This window comes from Anolis sagrei, chromosome X (genome assembly GCF_037176765.1).
Source record: "Anolis sagrei isolate rAnoSag1 chromosome X, rAnoSag1.mat, whole genome shotgun sequence".
NCBI classification, from domain to species: domain Eukaryota; kingdom Metazoa; phylum Chordata; class Lepidosauria; order Squamata; family Dactyloidae; genus Anolis; species Anolis sagrei.
The window spans coordinates 82,156,058-82,172,682 of record NC_090034.1 but is presented as its reverse complement, the minus strand read 5'-3'; the positions used below and the strand labels follow the sequence as shown (position 1 = coordinate 82,172,682).

At 41.5% G+C, this 16,625-nt stretch overlaps 1 protein-coding gene across 1 annotated transcript in view; it reads left to right on the top strand.

The window, feature by feature from the left end:
* ADGRB2 (adhesion G protein-coupled receptor B2) overlaps nucleotides 1-16,625 on the top strand; it is a 265,571-nt gene that overhangs the window by 153,546 nt on the left and 95,400 nt on the right. The window contains 2 exon segments of the mRNA XM_060784160.2: nucleotides 7,713-7,877; nucleotides 15,471-15,635. Of these exon segments, the coding sequence (XP_060640143.2) occupies nucleotides 7,713-7,877; nucleotides 15,471-15,635 (330 nt within the window).

Below are 16,625 nucleotides of genomic sequence, written 5' to 3'. Positions count from 1 at the left end.
AGTGGGTTAGACTATATGGCCCATAGGGTCCCTTCCAACTCTGTGGCGATTCTGTGATTCTATAAACAGCAATGAAGGTAGTGTCTGGAGAACTTTTAGACTTATTGCAAGAAAATGTGTCTCTCACCTTGAGTAGCTACATTGGTGAGGCTCATGGCTTCTGAGGAACTGCATCTATGCATAACAGTACATTTTCATATGAAGAAGGCTAAAATACACCTAACTGGGGGTAAAATACAGTAGTCAAGGTTCTACCTTGTATAATGTTGAGCTGCACTTAACCACTTAGATGTGGTTGTGCTAAAAATCCTTCTGCAGAATATCAGCATTATGAAGCTCATGGCACACCTGCCAGTGTGAGAGCTTCTTGTTTGGTGGCAAAGTGGTTGCGCTAGAGCATCCTTCCTCTGAATATTGACATGGTGCAACCAATGGTATATAGATTCATAACTCTAGTTTATAGCTGCAGTACTGAATACCAGCTGTTGCTCTTTATGTAAACAGATTTTTCACCAAGAGGTCCTAAACTTGGAAGAACAATAATAATCTCACTGCAGTTGACCATTTTCTTGACATATCAAAGCACCTTTGACTGCGGCATCCATAAGTAATGCTGAAGTGTTGATCTTTTGACAGCAATGACTGTCTTTATTCTGGCAGATGTCCCTGTCGTCCGATATGAGTAGCATTGAGGATGTCTGCTGTCAGCAAAAGTTAATAGCTCACTTCTTGAAAGAGAGATCCCTGTTGAAGGCTGCCAGCTGCACCACACTATCTGTTCAAGAATAAAAGTAGCATGGATCTGACCATTGCCTATGTTGCTTGTGCAGTTAGGAATATCTGAAACAGTCTGAGACTGGTGTCAGACCATTGGGTATCTAACCCAATTCTGTCAACAATCAACTGTCAACATCCATCCAAGATCTCTGCTGAAGAGGCCTCCCCCATGAGAAAGCAGAGCACCACTGCCATTCTCTTCTGCTTTAGTTTGACCTTAACTGGTGTCATGTGTCCAGTTCTGGACATTACAGTTTAAGAAGGTTATTAAGAGGCTGGAACATTTCTAGAGAAGGACAATCAAGCCATTCAAAGGTCTGGAAGCCAAAGTCTATGAGGAATTGTTGCAACAAGGGGTATCTTAAGCTCTGAGAAGGGAAAACTGAGATATGGTAAGCTTGGCTGTTGTTATTTGCTGTCAAGTCAACTCCAGCTTCAAGGGACCCTATGAATAAGAGACTTCCAAGTTGCCTTATTATCAGGTCTTGCACTTTCAGAGCTGAAGCTTCATTGTTTGAATCTACCCATCAGTAAAGCATCATTCCTCTTTTCCTGTTGTTTCACCAAGCATGGTAACCATTTTTAAACATCTAAAGGGAGGTCTTGCAGAAGATGGAGGAAACATGTGTTATTCTCTTCCACAGGACAGGACCTGAAACACTGGGTTCAAATTATAAGCAAGGAGATTCCAGCTACACATTAGGAAGAACATCCTTATATTAAGAGCTGTTTGGCAATGAAATAAATAGCCTAGGAATGTGGTGGACTTTTTTTTTTCATTGTAAGATTATGAGCAGAGTTTGGATGGCCATGTGTTGGGGATGGATATTTCATCTGAAGTTGAACTAGGTGACTCTTGAGCCCCCAATTTCCAGATTTATGATCCGAACTCTTCCAAGAGACTTGGTATTGAATGTGGGCTATTTTGTATGCATAGCAGGTGCTCCTCCGTGACGCGAAAGCCCCATTATGCACCATGCTTCTTATTCATGAGTGTCAACAGGATGCAGCGCAAACAGTATAAACAGATGCAGATGTGAATAACTGTTGTGGCTTGCTTGTGCAACTGACTTAATTTCCCATTGCGTTGGTCCTCATTCAAAATCACAGGCTACTATATACGTTTATGCAGATCTGGATAATTGTTGCTTATTGCATGCACAGTTGGCTTAATTGTGCCACAATCTAGCTTTGCTGTGGAAGGGAGAGCTTCATTTTCTGCTACATTTCTTGCTGTTGTGCTTCACCCAGTTATACTGCAATACACTTTCATTTTATCACTTTATTTTTTAAATGCCACAGGATACTTGTGAATCTTGCAGTTTTATTAGCCTTGAAAGAATGAGGAGGGATGATTTAGGTTCTAGGAAGGGTCAAATTTGTGAAGATGGAATCTTAGCTCAAGGTTAGGGTTCAGTGGCATTGAATGTTGGTCATATTCAGGAAACGTTGGCCAAGATCCTGCATCATTGAGATGGAGAATAATGGTACATTCATGGACTTGTGTGACAATTGTCCACCCCGTTAGTAAACTGTGACATTGTGCAGCAAAATACGAATTGCACCACTTATATGTCCATTGCGGGGTGCACAATGCACATCTGCATGTGCCATGCACAGTGGAAATGCATGCACCATGGCACCAGAAAACTATGGCAAGTATGCATAACTCTGTTACCATAACTTTTATGGTAGACTTACACATTGCACAAATAAACCTGATGACTTCAATTGGAGAATTTGCACATGCATGTCACCAACAGGATCCTAGTCACTATTGGGAGGAAATCTGGATATATTCAAAAACATATCTAAAAATAAAGGTAAAGATTTCCCTGACATTGTCTAGTTGTGTCCGACTCTGACGGGTGGTGCTCCTCTCCATTTCTAATCCAAAAAGCTGGTGTTGTCCATAGACACCTCCAAGGTCATGTGGCCTAGCATGACTGCATGAAGCATCTTTACCTTCCTGCAGAAGCAGTACCTATTGATCTACTCACATTGGCTTGTTTACAAATTGCTAGGTTGGCAGAAGCTGGGGCTAACAGCTTCTGCTCACCCCGCTCCTGGATTCGAACTGCCAACCTTTAGGTCAGAAAGTTCAGCAGCTCAGCAGTTTGACCCACTGCGCCATATACAAAGAATGTTTACCTGGCGATCCGTTGTGAGTTTTAGCTGAACTTTAAAGAAGCCACCTAAGATGTTAAAAGAGCTCCCAAGAGTGCTGAGACCTGTCTTTGGGTTTATGTTTAAGACTTCTTAGATGTATTGACATTCATACTAAAACCTAGAATAGATTCACTGATTTGGAAGCCACCAACTGTCACTACAAAGGTGGACTAACCAATAAAGGCTAGAATCCAGTATGGGATGTATAGCTACATAAATTGATGTGAATTTGCAGAAAATCTCACCTCTATATTTAGCAAAGAAGCATTATAATGTGACTAGCTAGGAGAACCAATAAAGTGACTAAAAGATAGGCATTAGGATATTAACCAAAGAGTGCAAATGAGCATTAGTGTGCATTGAGATTCCTGATGCATACAGTATATCTTTGCAATTCACTGAGTAGTCACTGCAGTCCCTCTATTATGTATACAGATGCAAACTGTTGACCACGATATAGAATTTGCCCAACATTATTCAAGAGCAAGTGGCATAGAACCTTTTGGGTTGAAAAGAGGCCATTGTGCATATATTTAGCCCCATAGTCCAAAGAGATAGTGAGAAGCAAAGAAAGAAGGAGAGCAGGGTACCATTTTAATTTCAGCATTGGGGACATTAGTATCTTCTTCAAATAGAAATGGGTACAATTTATGGAAATGGAAGGGAAGATATCCTCAGAATGGTTCTACTGGGCAGCCTGGTGATTTGTATCATCTTTGGAGAAGGCCCTATTGGAATTGCCTTTGAAGGCAGTAGGACAAAGAGGGGAACTATCCCAGATGATCTCAAAACCATGAAGAACATGGTCCATCAAAGGCCCTGGACCTGTGCCGTGTGTTATAATTTCATTGTAGTTTTGGGATGTTATGTCACATTTCAGGGGTCCATTGGTGATGCTAAAGCTTAGTGTCTTGTGGCATTTAGCTTTCCAAGGATGGAGTTCTGTAAAGACGAGATAGGCATTCATGATGGAGCATTTGGTGAATAGAGTTATGGTGATGATGAAGAAATAAACATTCAAGGTTCTCACTTGTGAAAGACAGAATGGGAAATGATATTCCTCAAGGTTGGAGCTGCAGGTTTAGGCATAGCCCTTAAACTGCTTGGCTGTCATTGAAAAGGCACTAGAAGTGTTTCGGTGCATCTCTCCTCTCTGCTGAAAATGCCTACTCGAAGCTGCCAAGCTGTCTTCTCACAGACTCCTTGGTAACAGCGAGATGAAGCAGGTTTGAGAGACGGATGTCACTGCCTCCCAGTTTATCTCCACCTTGTGCCACTCGCGTGACATGCTTATGGGGGCGAGGAGATGCCGAATGGCAATATGACGTCAATAGATCCACTTCAGCTAAGCATTACCGAGAGGCATGGATCAGTGCTGACGGCCTGCTTGGGGAAAAGAATATAAGGATGGTGTTTAAGAACATAAGTGCTGGGACATAAATCTGGAACTAAGCCTCTCTATGGCTTAGGTCCAGACTAGTTGAAATAACGCATCTCCCTATCCGAAAGAAGCCAGCAGTTTGTCTGTAAGACTATTAGGTGCATCTACACTATAGCATTAGTGCAAATTGACACTACTTTGAGTCTCATTGTGGAGAAAAAATCACGATATAATTAAACATAATAATAATAATAATAATAATAATAATAATTTAATAATATTTAATAATAATAACATGCTGTGCCATACTGTGCTTTTGTGTCAGTAAAATAATAATAATAATATTAATAATATTAATAATAATAATAATAATAATAATAATAAGGAACCAGATGAAACAATAGATCACATCCTCAGCTGCTGCAAGAAGATCGCTCAGACAGACTACAAGCAGAGGCATAACACCGTTGCTCAGATGATTCATTGGAACTTGTGCCACAAATACCGTCTGCCTGTGACAAAGAACTGGTGGGATCACAAGCTTGAAAAAGTTACAGAGAATGAACATGTCAAGCTACTCTGAGACTTCCGAATTCAGACAGACAGAGTTTTGGAGCACAACACTCCTGACTTCACAAAGTATGGATTGTCGATGTTGCAATCCCAGGTGACAGCAGGATTGAAAAGAAACAACTGGAAAAGCTGACATGATATGAGGATTTAAAGATTGAACTACAAAAACTCTGGCACAAGCCAGTCAAGGTGGTCCCAGTGGTGAGCGGCACACTGGGTGCACTGCCTAAAGACCTTGGCCTGCACTTAAACATAATCAGTGCTGACAAGATTACCATCTGCCAGCTGCAAAAGGCCACCCTACTGGGATCTGTACGCATTATTCGCCGATGCATCACACAGTCCTAGATACTTGGGAAGTGTCCGACGTGTGATCCAATACAACAGCCAGCAGTGTCTGCTGTGGACTAATAATAATAATAATAATAATAATTCTGTTAAAGTTAAATGTGATGGAATTCCAGGACTTGTAGTTTTACAGGGACTTTAGCTTTCCCTGCCAGGGAGATAATTTCTACCATATTTCTTTGCAGAAAGTTAACACTTCTAAATAGTTCAGAACTACATTGCTCCAGCATCTCTTAGGGTGCATCTACACTGTCCAATTACTACAGTTTGATACCTGCCTTAATTCAGTGCTATGGAATCCTGGGATGTTTAGTTTTTGAAGCACCATCATTCTTTGGCAGAGAAGGCTATAGGCCTTGTAAAACTACAACTCCCATGGATCCATAGCATTGAAGCAGTTAAAGTGGTGTCAAACTGTGTTTGCACTACAGCGTAGATGCATCCTAATTTTACAATAGCTTATGCTTCCAATTTTGTTTTCTAAGGTGCTACATGAACCCTTTGCAAACTGATATTCCAAACTAAAATATCCATGTCTCTGAGTGCATCTTATCCCATACATTAGCAATTCAATATTCAGAATCCTGAACCTTGAATAAGTGGGTGGACAACTTCAAATTCTTCTCCTGGAAGGAGAAAATCCATCCTTTTGGCTCTCATTTTTATAAAACTCTGTCATCTCTCTCCTTTGCACACTTCTCCCCCTACAAAAAGTGAGGTTTGATTCATGATGAGTGTTCCAACCTCTTGAGTCTTTCTCTTGACCTTTTCCAAGCCATCTCAAGAAGGATCAACCAGAACTATGTGCAGCATATTTCAAGTGTGACCACACCATAAATTCTGCATGATCTTGATAGTTTTATTTTCCGAGCCCTTTTCTTAGGAACCCTTCAATCGGAACTTGACTTTCTTGCAGCAGTATGTTTCCTAAGCTTTGGCTTAGCAAACTGGCAGCCTCCAGATGTTTCAGATGGCAACCTTGATCCTGGTGCCAGCATCGCAGCCAATGGTCAGAGGTTACAGGAATTGCCATCTGGAGAACATCAGGTTGTCTTCCTCCCATTTGGAGACCTTATTGCTGGAAATAAACACCGCAATGTCGCTGGAACATTCCACATGTAAAGGATTTGGAAGCTGAAATATGAGCATAGAGCTCTACAAGCCATATGCGACCACCATGCCCCAGTTTTGTGGCTTCCAAAGACTCCCAACCTAAAGCCATGTAGTCTTCCATTTTTTAAAAAAACAACTAAGTTTTGGGAGTATATACATAAAGAACCCTCAAATGTCCAAAACAACTGGAGCTCCATGCAGAAAGCATCCAGAACTCCATAACCACCCCAGATATTTCTATTGTCAATACAGTCATTCTCAAAATGGACACCAGGATGAGGCCAAACATTTCCATTCACCATTTTGAGAAAGACCTCAGATGAAAAGGCATTTGGGGGGAATGTGGTGTGGGCGGTTTACTGGGACACCCCATGATTCCATAACATTGAGTGGTTGATTCCATAGCATTAAGCAGTTAAAATGGTGTCAAACTGCATTAATTCTACAGTGGAGAGGCACCCTAAGTTGCTAGATATTTGGGAACTGATGGAAAAGGTTACGTTCATACTGTCTATTATTTTTTGTGTTGTTAAGTTTAGAGTTAGGTTTCTTTTATATTGTTTAATCTGGTTTGTCTTGATGTAATTTGTGTGAATGTTTTTCCCTTTTTGACTTTGAATGTTTGCCATACATGTTGGAAATCGCCCTGAGTCCCATTGGGGAGATAGAACAGTCTATAAATAAATTATTATTATTATTATTATTATTATTATTATTATTATTACATTGTTATTATGACATTGTTATCATTATTATTATTATTATTATTATTTATTTGAAACACAACAAGATTAGTATACAGCAAACTAGATCACTCTGCTGGCTGTTGTATTGGATCACATGTCGGACACTTCCCAAGTATTATTATTATCATTATGACATTATTGTGACATTTTATTTGCCCCACCAAATAAGACATCAGCTGTCTTTGTTGGTAGAGCTATGGCTTCATTTTGTCCCCTCATAACTCCAGCTGTAATGGTGAATGTATGCCGAACATACATGGAGTTTTCCAATGTGTTAAATCCATGTGTAGGATCACTGTTAAGCACTTTGGAAAGCTCCTCCAAATTTCAGACCATTGGTTCCCCAACTATGGGTTCTCTAGGTGATTTGGACTTTAGAATTCCTGACTATTGGCTAAGATGTCTGGGGTTTCTGGGAGCTGAGGTCTCATAGCCTTACAGGACCAAAATATGGGAAATAATGTTCCAAGCTACCCATCTGAAGTGGGAGCTGTCAGGCTTCATTAGATGACTTGGTATGAGAAGGAGTATCTCCATATTTTGGCCCCTTCTGCCCAGCTCTACCATGCATTAATGGGATGTTTTCTTGTGCTTCTCCATGACAGTGGAAGGCCAGTGGCTGGACTGGGGGGCCTGGAGCCGCTGTTCCGTGTCATGTTCCAATGGGACCCAGCAGCGCACCCGCAAATGCAGCGTCTCTGCGCATGGTTGGGCAGAGTGTAAGGGGGCTCATGCTGACGCTCGAGAATGCCACAACCCAGAGTGTCCAGGTAAGGAACCAATTGAGTTTTGAAGGCATAGGGTCTATGAGTTCACATATATGCAGGACCCCAACTCCTTCTAAGATATGGACAAGCATTGGGGTCTTGCATAGGTCTGTTGTGACCCAGATACACTTGTGTTGTTGTGATGGCTTAGTTTGTGCACCAGCATAGGGAGTAGAGGAGACCCATTTTACCTAGCAATACGAGGTCTCGATGTTAGAATTATAGAGCTGAAAGAGACCACAAGGGCCATCCAGTCCAACTTCTGCCATGCTAGTTAGTCCATTAATATTACTCTGTGTAAGACGATTTTTGTTCCTGGGTTGTAAATGTCATTTCCTAATTGGTTCTATATAAAAACATGGAAAAATGTTATTAAACTGCAAAACCTTGTTTTTGCGGGAGGGACATCCTCCAACACATTTTGCTCTAGTTTTTCCATCATGTCTCAACCATTTCAACAGAGTTTGTGGCAATAGTAAAACAACTACTTTCTACGGATTTGTGAATTGGCGAACGTTGACCACAAGATTGGCTTGTTATTGCTGTTATTGCTGTTAGTATATTAATTTGATTGTTTTAATCAGTTATAAGTGTTGTTGTTATATTGCAAATTGTATATTGTATTTTGTGAATGTTTGGCATTGAATTGTGCCTTTTTGTAAGCCGCCCTGAGTCCCCCCCTAGGGGGATGAGAAGGGCGGGGTAGAAGCACTGGAAATAAATAAATAAATAAATAAATAAATAAATAAAGTAAGGACCACACAATTAAACAATAAATAACACTTTCATCATCTTCTTCTTCTTCTTCTTCATTATCATAATCATCATCATCATCATTTATATACCATCTGCCTCTCTGTGGGGACTCAAGGTGGCTTAAAACCACACAATCAAATAACAGTTTAAAGCAGTGTTTCTCAACCTGGGGGTCGGGCCCCCAGGAGGGTCATGAGGGGGTGTCAGAGGGGTCACCAGGCACCATCAGAAAACACAGTATTTTCTGTTGGTCATAGGGGTTCTGTGTGGGAAGTTTAGCTCAGTTCTATCATTGGTGGGTTCAGAATGCTCTTTGATTGTAGGTGAACTATAAATCCCAACAACTACAACTCCCAAATGTCAAGGTATATTTTCCTCAAACTCCACCAGTGTTCACATTTGGGCATATTGAGTATTTGTGCCAAGTTGGGTCCATATTCATCATTGTTTGAGTCCACTGTGCTCTCTGGATGTAGGTGAACTTTAACTCCGAAACACAAGATCAATGAGCACTAAACCCTTCTAGTATTTTCTGTTGGTCATGGGAGTTCTGTGTGCAAAGTTTGGCACAATTCTATCATTGGTGGAGTTCAGAATGTTCTTTGATTGTCGAAGAACTGTAAATCCCAGCAACTACAACTCCCAAATGACAAAATCAATCCCCCTTCCTCAACCCCATCAATATTCAAATTTGGGTGTATTGGATATTTGTGCCAAATTTGGTCCAGTGAATGAAATACATTCTGCATATCAGATATTTACATTACGATTCATAACAGTAGCAAAATTACAGTTATGAAGTAGCAACGAAAATAATTTTATGGTTAGGAGTCAGTACAACATGAGAAACCATATTAAGGGGTTGCGGCATTAGGAACGTTGAGAACCACTTGTTTAAAACAAAACAAATGCAACAATTAAAGGTTAGTGTGTGGATCTAAAGTTAAAATCCAATGAAAATATAATAAATACAATAGAAATTACATTTAAAACTCACCCCCTCAAAAATCCCACCCGCAATCTCTCTAGCACAGTGCCTCCCCTCCTCCTCTAATTGGAACTAACTGCAAGGTATTAAATCAGTGCTTTTCAAATGCAGTCCTTTTCTTTGAAGGAAGCTTCAACCAGCTTTCTAGATTTATCGTAAATCATGGGAAACCAGATATCCTCAGATATAATAGGGCAGGATCTAAATATCTTAATCCATAGATAAAACAGAGATTGCCCCACTAAACCTTGGACGCTTCCCATCTAGGAGCCCCAGATTGGCAAGGCGGGCTTTGACGCTGGTGCCAGGCTTTGCCAGTCTGTCTGGGGTGACATCTGCTTTCCATAAAGCCACCTAATAGAACAGGTCGGGGGATGCCACTCGTCAGACAATGGTGACAGATGGGCCCTGTCTGTCTCAGTCACCCTCTTCCTCTCCATTGGGCTCCATTGATTTTCTTTTGCCAGTGTTATTGAGGGGTGGCAGCTGAGATACAAATCATAGAATCATAGAGTTGGAAGAGACCTCGTGGGTCATCCAGTCCAAGAAGCAGGAAAATTTCATTCAAAGCATCCCCGACAGATGGTCATCCAGCCTCTGTTTAAAAGCCTCCAAAGAAGGAGCCTCTACCACAGTCAGGGGCAGAGAGTTCCACTGCTGAACAGCTCTCACAGTTAGGAAGTTCTTCCTCATGTGAGGTGGAAATGAAGGAGTTAGATATGTCCACCACTGGTTTTAGGGCAAGAGTTGGACAAAATAGGCCATATATGGTCTCCATCTCTTTTATTATGATGCCTGAAGTCCTCTCGGAAATTCCACTGTCCTACCTATGCATCAAAATATGCCTGAAAAAAAGGAATTTTACATGACATCCTTGTAGGTATGGAATGTGCATTCATTACACTATGTAACAAAATTTGAAAAATGTTCTTTTCCTGGTTTGAAAGTGTTATTTCCTGTTTACTTGTGTGCTACCTACTTTGAAAGTAGTTGTTATACTCCAGAAACATTGTTTTTGTGACTGCCAGAACTAATGTTGAATTGGTGGAGACTCGATGAGATATTGATTGAAAAACTAGAGCAAACTATGCTGGAGGATGTTCCACAAAAACAAAGGGTTTTTTTTTGCAGTTGAACAAGCCTTTCCCATGATTTTATGATAGAAACTATTAAGAATTGACATTTATAATCCCGGAACAAAAATCATGTTACATATAGTTGTTAATCATTCCATGTTGAAAGTAAAGTGATGGTCGCCCAACTGTTTTGATAATTCATCAGTAAAAAAATAACAGAGTGAAAGTCAATTTATTCAAAGTGTCACAAAAAATGTACAAAAAGTATTTGATGCAGAAAAACATGCCTGTTTTCCTGAGCAAGAAATGTTGCGTATATTCTATTTGTGTATCTACAGCAGGTATGGGCAAACCCAGGCCCCAGATGCAGCCCCTTGGGCTCTTTTGTCAGGCTCTCCTCTCTCTCACCATCCTATCCTTCCTTTCTTCTCTATTTCCTCCCTCCTTCCTTTCTTCTCTCTTCCTCCCTCCCTCCTTCCTTCCTTCCCTCTTTCCTCCCTCCTTCCTTCCCTTTTGTTTTGCCTTCCTTCTCTCTTTTCTCCCTCCCTTCCCTTCCTCCCTCCCTTCCTCCCTCTCCTTCCCTCCCTCCCCTTCCTTCCTTCCTTCCTTCCTTCTCTTTTTCCTTCCTGCTTTCCTCCTGGGGGATTTTTAGCTGGGAGAAGAGAAGGAACATGAAAAACATGTTTCAAGATTTGAGGAGGTGGGGGGAAACTGACTATCTGCTGCTCTAGAGACCAGGGCAGAAGGGGGCAATGGTTTCAAATGACAAGGGAAAGAGATTTGACTGAAAAGATTAGAAAGAATTTCCTGGAGAGTGGCATAAGCTGCCTCAGAGTGTGGTGGAGTCTCCTTCTCTGGAGGCTTTTCCACAGAGGTTGTCTATCAGGAGTGCTTTGATTGTGCCTTATTGCATGGCATGGGGTTGGACTGGATGGTCCTTGGAGGTCTCTTCCAGCTCTAGGATTCTACGATTCTATATTAGGAATAGGCAATATGTGGTCTAATGGATAAACTTTTCTCTCCTGTCCACCATTTCATCCTGACCAAGGCCAACCCTTTTTGGATCCAAATGTTTCCCATAGTTCTTTACTTTCTGCTTCCAGAAGAGAACAGGAAGGGGAGGAAAGGAAAGGGCAGGCTTGGGGAGAACCCCCTCCCTCTCGGCCAGCCAACCTCACTCCGGCCTGCCATGCGACCCCCAAGTTAGAAAGTTTGCCCATGCCTGATTGACAGTGTAGGATGAATGTGGTTTGACACCACTATAACTGCCATGGCTCAATGTAGTGGAATCCCGGGAGTTATAGTTTGGTGAGACAGGAGCACGTTGTGGTAAAACTATGACTTACAGGATTGCATAGCATTGAGCCATGGCAGTGCAAGTGGTATCAGACTGCATCCATTCTACCAAGTCAATAGCATATGTTTACTGAGCAGAGACTCAGTGCCCACAAGAACAATAACAGCGCCAGAGTTTGCATTCCCAAGAAAATAAGGTGGCGATAAAGGGTGGCAGGGCAGACGTATTATCTGTCGGCTTTCCTAGTTTCATTGGTGATTAAGTCTCCTGACCTTTAGATGCCGCCGTCAGAGGCCTTGTAGGCAATAGAAGTGCAGCAAAGCACTGACACGGAAGTTTATAACGCTCCGAGTTTGAGCCTTGAGTCTGTCAACTGAGGAGTCCTTCTCATACTAACATTTACAAATGTCCCCCAAAGAGTAATCCCTACATCAAGATATAGGCCAACTTGTAGTTCGGTGGGATTCAGTGATTCAATTATTGCCAGATCCTGCTAAATGTCCTGAATCTTTCCTGATTTAGGCAGGGGAAGACCCAATCTGCAGAGTGGTTTGAGCATTGGATTATGATTTCTAAAGACCAGGGTTCGAATTATCCCGCTGAGATGTGAAAACTCATTGGGTGACCCTGTGCAGGCCACACACTCTCAGCCCCCCCACCCACCCCCCCATGTAATAGGTTTGCTATTAAGTCACTATAAGTGGGAAATGACTTGAAGGCACACCAGTCATTTCTTTAAAAATGCTTTGGAAATGTCCCAGTTTCTGTCTCCGTGGGTGCATCTACACTATCAAATTAAGCAATTTGATGCCACTTCTGTTGTAATGGTTTGATGCTATGGATTCGTGAAATATGTAGTTTTACAAGGTCTTCAGCCTCCTTTACCAAAGAGGATTCGAATTCCTATGATTAGAGAGATGGGCCAAAACTAACAAAATGAAGTTCAACAGTGACAAATGCAAGATACTCCACTTTGGCAGGAAAAACGAAATGCAAAGATACAGAATGGGAGACAATGCCTGGCTCGAGAGCAGTACGTGTGAAAAAGATCTTGGAGTCCTTGTGGACAACAAGTTAAACATGAGCCAACAATGTGATGTGGCGGCAAAAAAAAGCCAATGGGATTTTGGCCTGCATCAATAGGAGCATGGTGTCTATATCTAGGGAAGTAATGCTACCCCTCTATTTTGCTCTGGTTAGACCACACCTGGAATATTGTGTCCAATTCTGGGCACCACAATTCACTTACAACCACATTTTTAGTTTCCTCCTGAAGGAGAGGAGGGATGTTGATGACCTAATTTCCCCTGGGAGTGAGTTCCACAGGTGAGGGGCCACCACTGAGAAGGCCCTGCTCCTTGTCCCCACCAACCTCACTTGTGATAGAGGTGGGGTCGAGAGCAGGGCCTCCCCAGATGATCTCAAACTTCAAGGTGGTGCGTAGAGGGAGATACGTTCGGACAGATACGCTGGGCCGGAACCGTATAGGGTTTTGTAGGTCAAAACCAGCACCTTGAATTGTGCTCGAAACTGAATTGGCAGCCAGTGGAGCTGACACAGTGTAGTATGTATAAATATGTGAAAGTAAGCCACAGGGAGGAGGGAGCAAGCTTGTTTTCTGCTTCCCTGGAGACTAGGACGTGAAACAATGGCTTCAAACTACAAGAAAGGAGATTCCATCTGAACATGAGGAAGAACTTCCTGACTCTGAGAACCGTTCAGCAGTGGAACTCTCTGCCTCAGAGTGTGGTAGAGGCTCCTTCTTTGGAAGCTTTTAAACAGAGGCTGGATGGCCATCTGTCAGGAGTGATTTGAATGCAATACTTCTGCTTCTTGGCAGGGGGTTGGACTGGATGGCCCATGAGGTCTCTTCCAACTCTTTGATTCTATGATTCTATGATTCCATAGCATTGAGCCATGGCAGTTCAAATTGGAATCAAACTGCATTAATTCTACAGTGAAGATGCACCCTGTTGTCCCACTTTCCTTGTTCTTATTGCTCTCAAATGAAAATAGAAATATTGGAAGATTGTGAGGGGGGCAAGAGGCTAGGATTTGAGTGTGGATTCTGTATGGTTTTCAGGGAAATACTGCTGCATTTCCCCCCAAATATTTTTGGAGGTTTGAGGGCTTTAGTGGATTGGCAGTGAAGTTCAAGTGCTGAAAAATGAAGATCCAGAGGGCATATGAATAACAATGATAATAATGCCCCAAATCTGAATAATGTAGTTCCCAGAATCTCCCAGATGTGATACTGACTGGGGATTCTGGAAATTGTAGTCAAAATATCAATATCCACCCAGAGTGCATTTTAAATGAAGCTTTCTTGAGAGTGTGGAAGGAAAATGTTCTTTTTTGTGTATGCTGGTATCTGCCCTGAGTCCCCGTGGGGAGATAGGCAGAATACAATTTATTATTATTATTATTATTATTATTATTATTATTATTATTGTCAAAGGACATTTAACATATTGCCAAGGTTTTTTTTTTTTTTAAAAAAACCCTTTGTTTGTGTTTTTTAAAATGCATTTTTACTATACCTTCAACTGGCTTCTGACACAATAAATAAATAAATAGTTATTATTACCCTCTGAGTACCCTGATTTGGCAGAGATGGTCCCGATTAATCCTCTATCTGGCCACTTTTCCAGCTGCTTTTTGAGGTGTCCAAATTTCTGATTTCCTCATTCCACAATCTTCCCCTCTTGTCCTCAGCTTATTTCAATTGCAGCAAGTTGGGTTCAAAGCTGCAAAGTCAGGAAAGTAAAATGCAAACGTTTGCGCTTCCCAGTCAGCTCAGACAAAAGCAAACTGCTGTAGCACACCTAACTTTCCCAATCCCATGTGACCACATGTGTCCTGGTTTAAATCTTGGGTGATATTTGAATGTTTTGATTTGTTTTGATGCAAAAGAAAATGTGTGCCTCTGCTTGCTGAAATCTAGAAAATATTGATTGTAAGGATTCTGGAAACCTCTGTTCGAACCCTACCTTTCTGGGTGTTTCTCAAAGCCTTTGTTGGTTCAAAATGAGCCACATTTGTACCCTGTGGATTGTATCTCATTGTTCGTAGGAAATTAAACTCTGTTCTTTAGCTGTTTTAAAATTTGTCGAAAGTGAAACCCCTGAAAGCCATGGATGTGCACCTCCTTAGGGATGGAAATGAATGCCATTTGTTAAGAGCCACCTTTTTGTGGTCACGGCCCAGTTGGGAAGGGGAGAGGGGTCCATTTTTGCTTAAATGAGAGCTGAATTATTGATAAATGAGCTTAATCATTTGTGGAATATTTGATTAAAGTAATTATCAGCCAGCAGAATGGCACCCCAGTGATAAAGAAGAGATTCTTCCCTATTTCTCTGACATCCTGCCCGGTCTTCCAACTAATATGAATCTAAATTGGGAACGTGAAAGAGTAAAAGGGGGAAGTCTGAAAGGGTTTCCTAATTTTTTCTTTCTTTCTCTATTTCTGTGAATTAAAGGCGACAGCAAGTGGGGGCCTTGGAACCACTGGAGCTTGTGCTCCAAGACGTGTGACACAGGATGGCAGAGGCGCTTCCGGTTGTGCCAAGGGACTGGCGTGCAAGGCTATCCATGCGATGGGAGTGGGGAAGAAGTCAGGACATGCAACGAAAAGAAATGCCCAGGTACATAATAATAATAATAATAATAATAATAATAATAATAATAATAATGTATTGTCGAAGGCTTGCATGACTGGAATCACTGGGTTGTTGTAGGTTTTTCGGGCTATATGACCATGTTCTAGAAGCATTCTCTCCTGACGTTTCACCTGCATCTATGGCAAGCATCCTCAGAGATTGTGAGGTCACCTCACAACTTCTGAGAATGCTTGCCATAGATGCAGGTGAAACATCAGGAGAGAATGCTTCTAAAACATGGCCATATAGCCCGAAAAACCTAAAACCCAATAATAATAATAATAATTATTATTATTATTTTATTTCTGACCTGCCTCTCCTACTTGACCATTCATCAGGATCGGGTCCCTCCAGGGGTGCATCTACATCGTCAAAGTAATGCAGTTTGACTCCACTTTCACTGCCATGACTCAGAGCTATGGAATGATGGAAGTTGTAGTCATCCAAGGCTTTTAGCCTTCTCTGCTCAAAAATGCAAGTGTATCACCAAACGACAAATCCTGGAATTCCATAGTATTGAGCCATAGCAGTTAAAGTGGTGTGAAACTGTGATAATTCAGCAGTGAAGATGCACTCCAAATAAGCTTCTTCTATGTGGCAGGATGCCACTCCAGGTTCCTTCTGATGATTAAAAGAGGCATTGCAAGGTGGAACTCAATCGCCCTACATTGGAAGCTACCTATAGGACTGGAGAAATTTTCCATGGGCCACCATCACAAAACCAAATGTCTTATTCAATGATCAAGCAATAGCTCCGTAACCTTTTGTCTTTCTCTATGGATACCATCATAATTCACTGGCCTTTAACATGAATGCTGCAAGTTAATTGGCATGTGTCTTCAAATTGACTCTTATTCATAACAGTTATTTGTGAGTTGTGATTGTTAACCACCTTGAGTTGTGGTTGTTAGCCTCCTTGAGAAAGGTAAGATATCAATGATATAATAATAATAATAATAATAATAATAATAATAA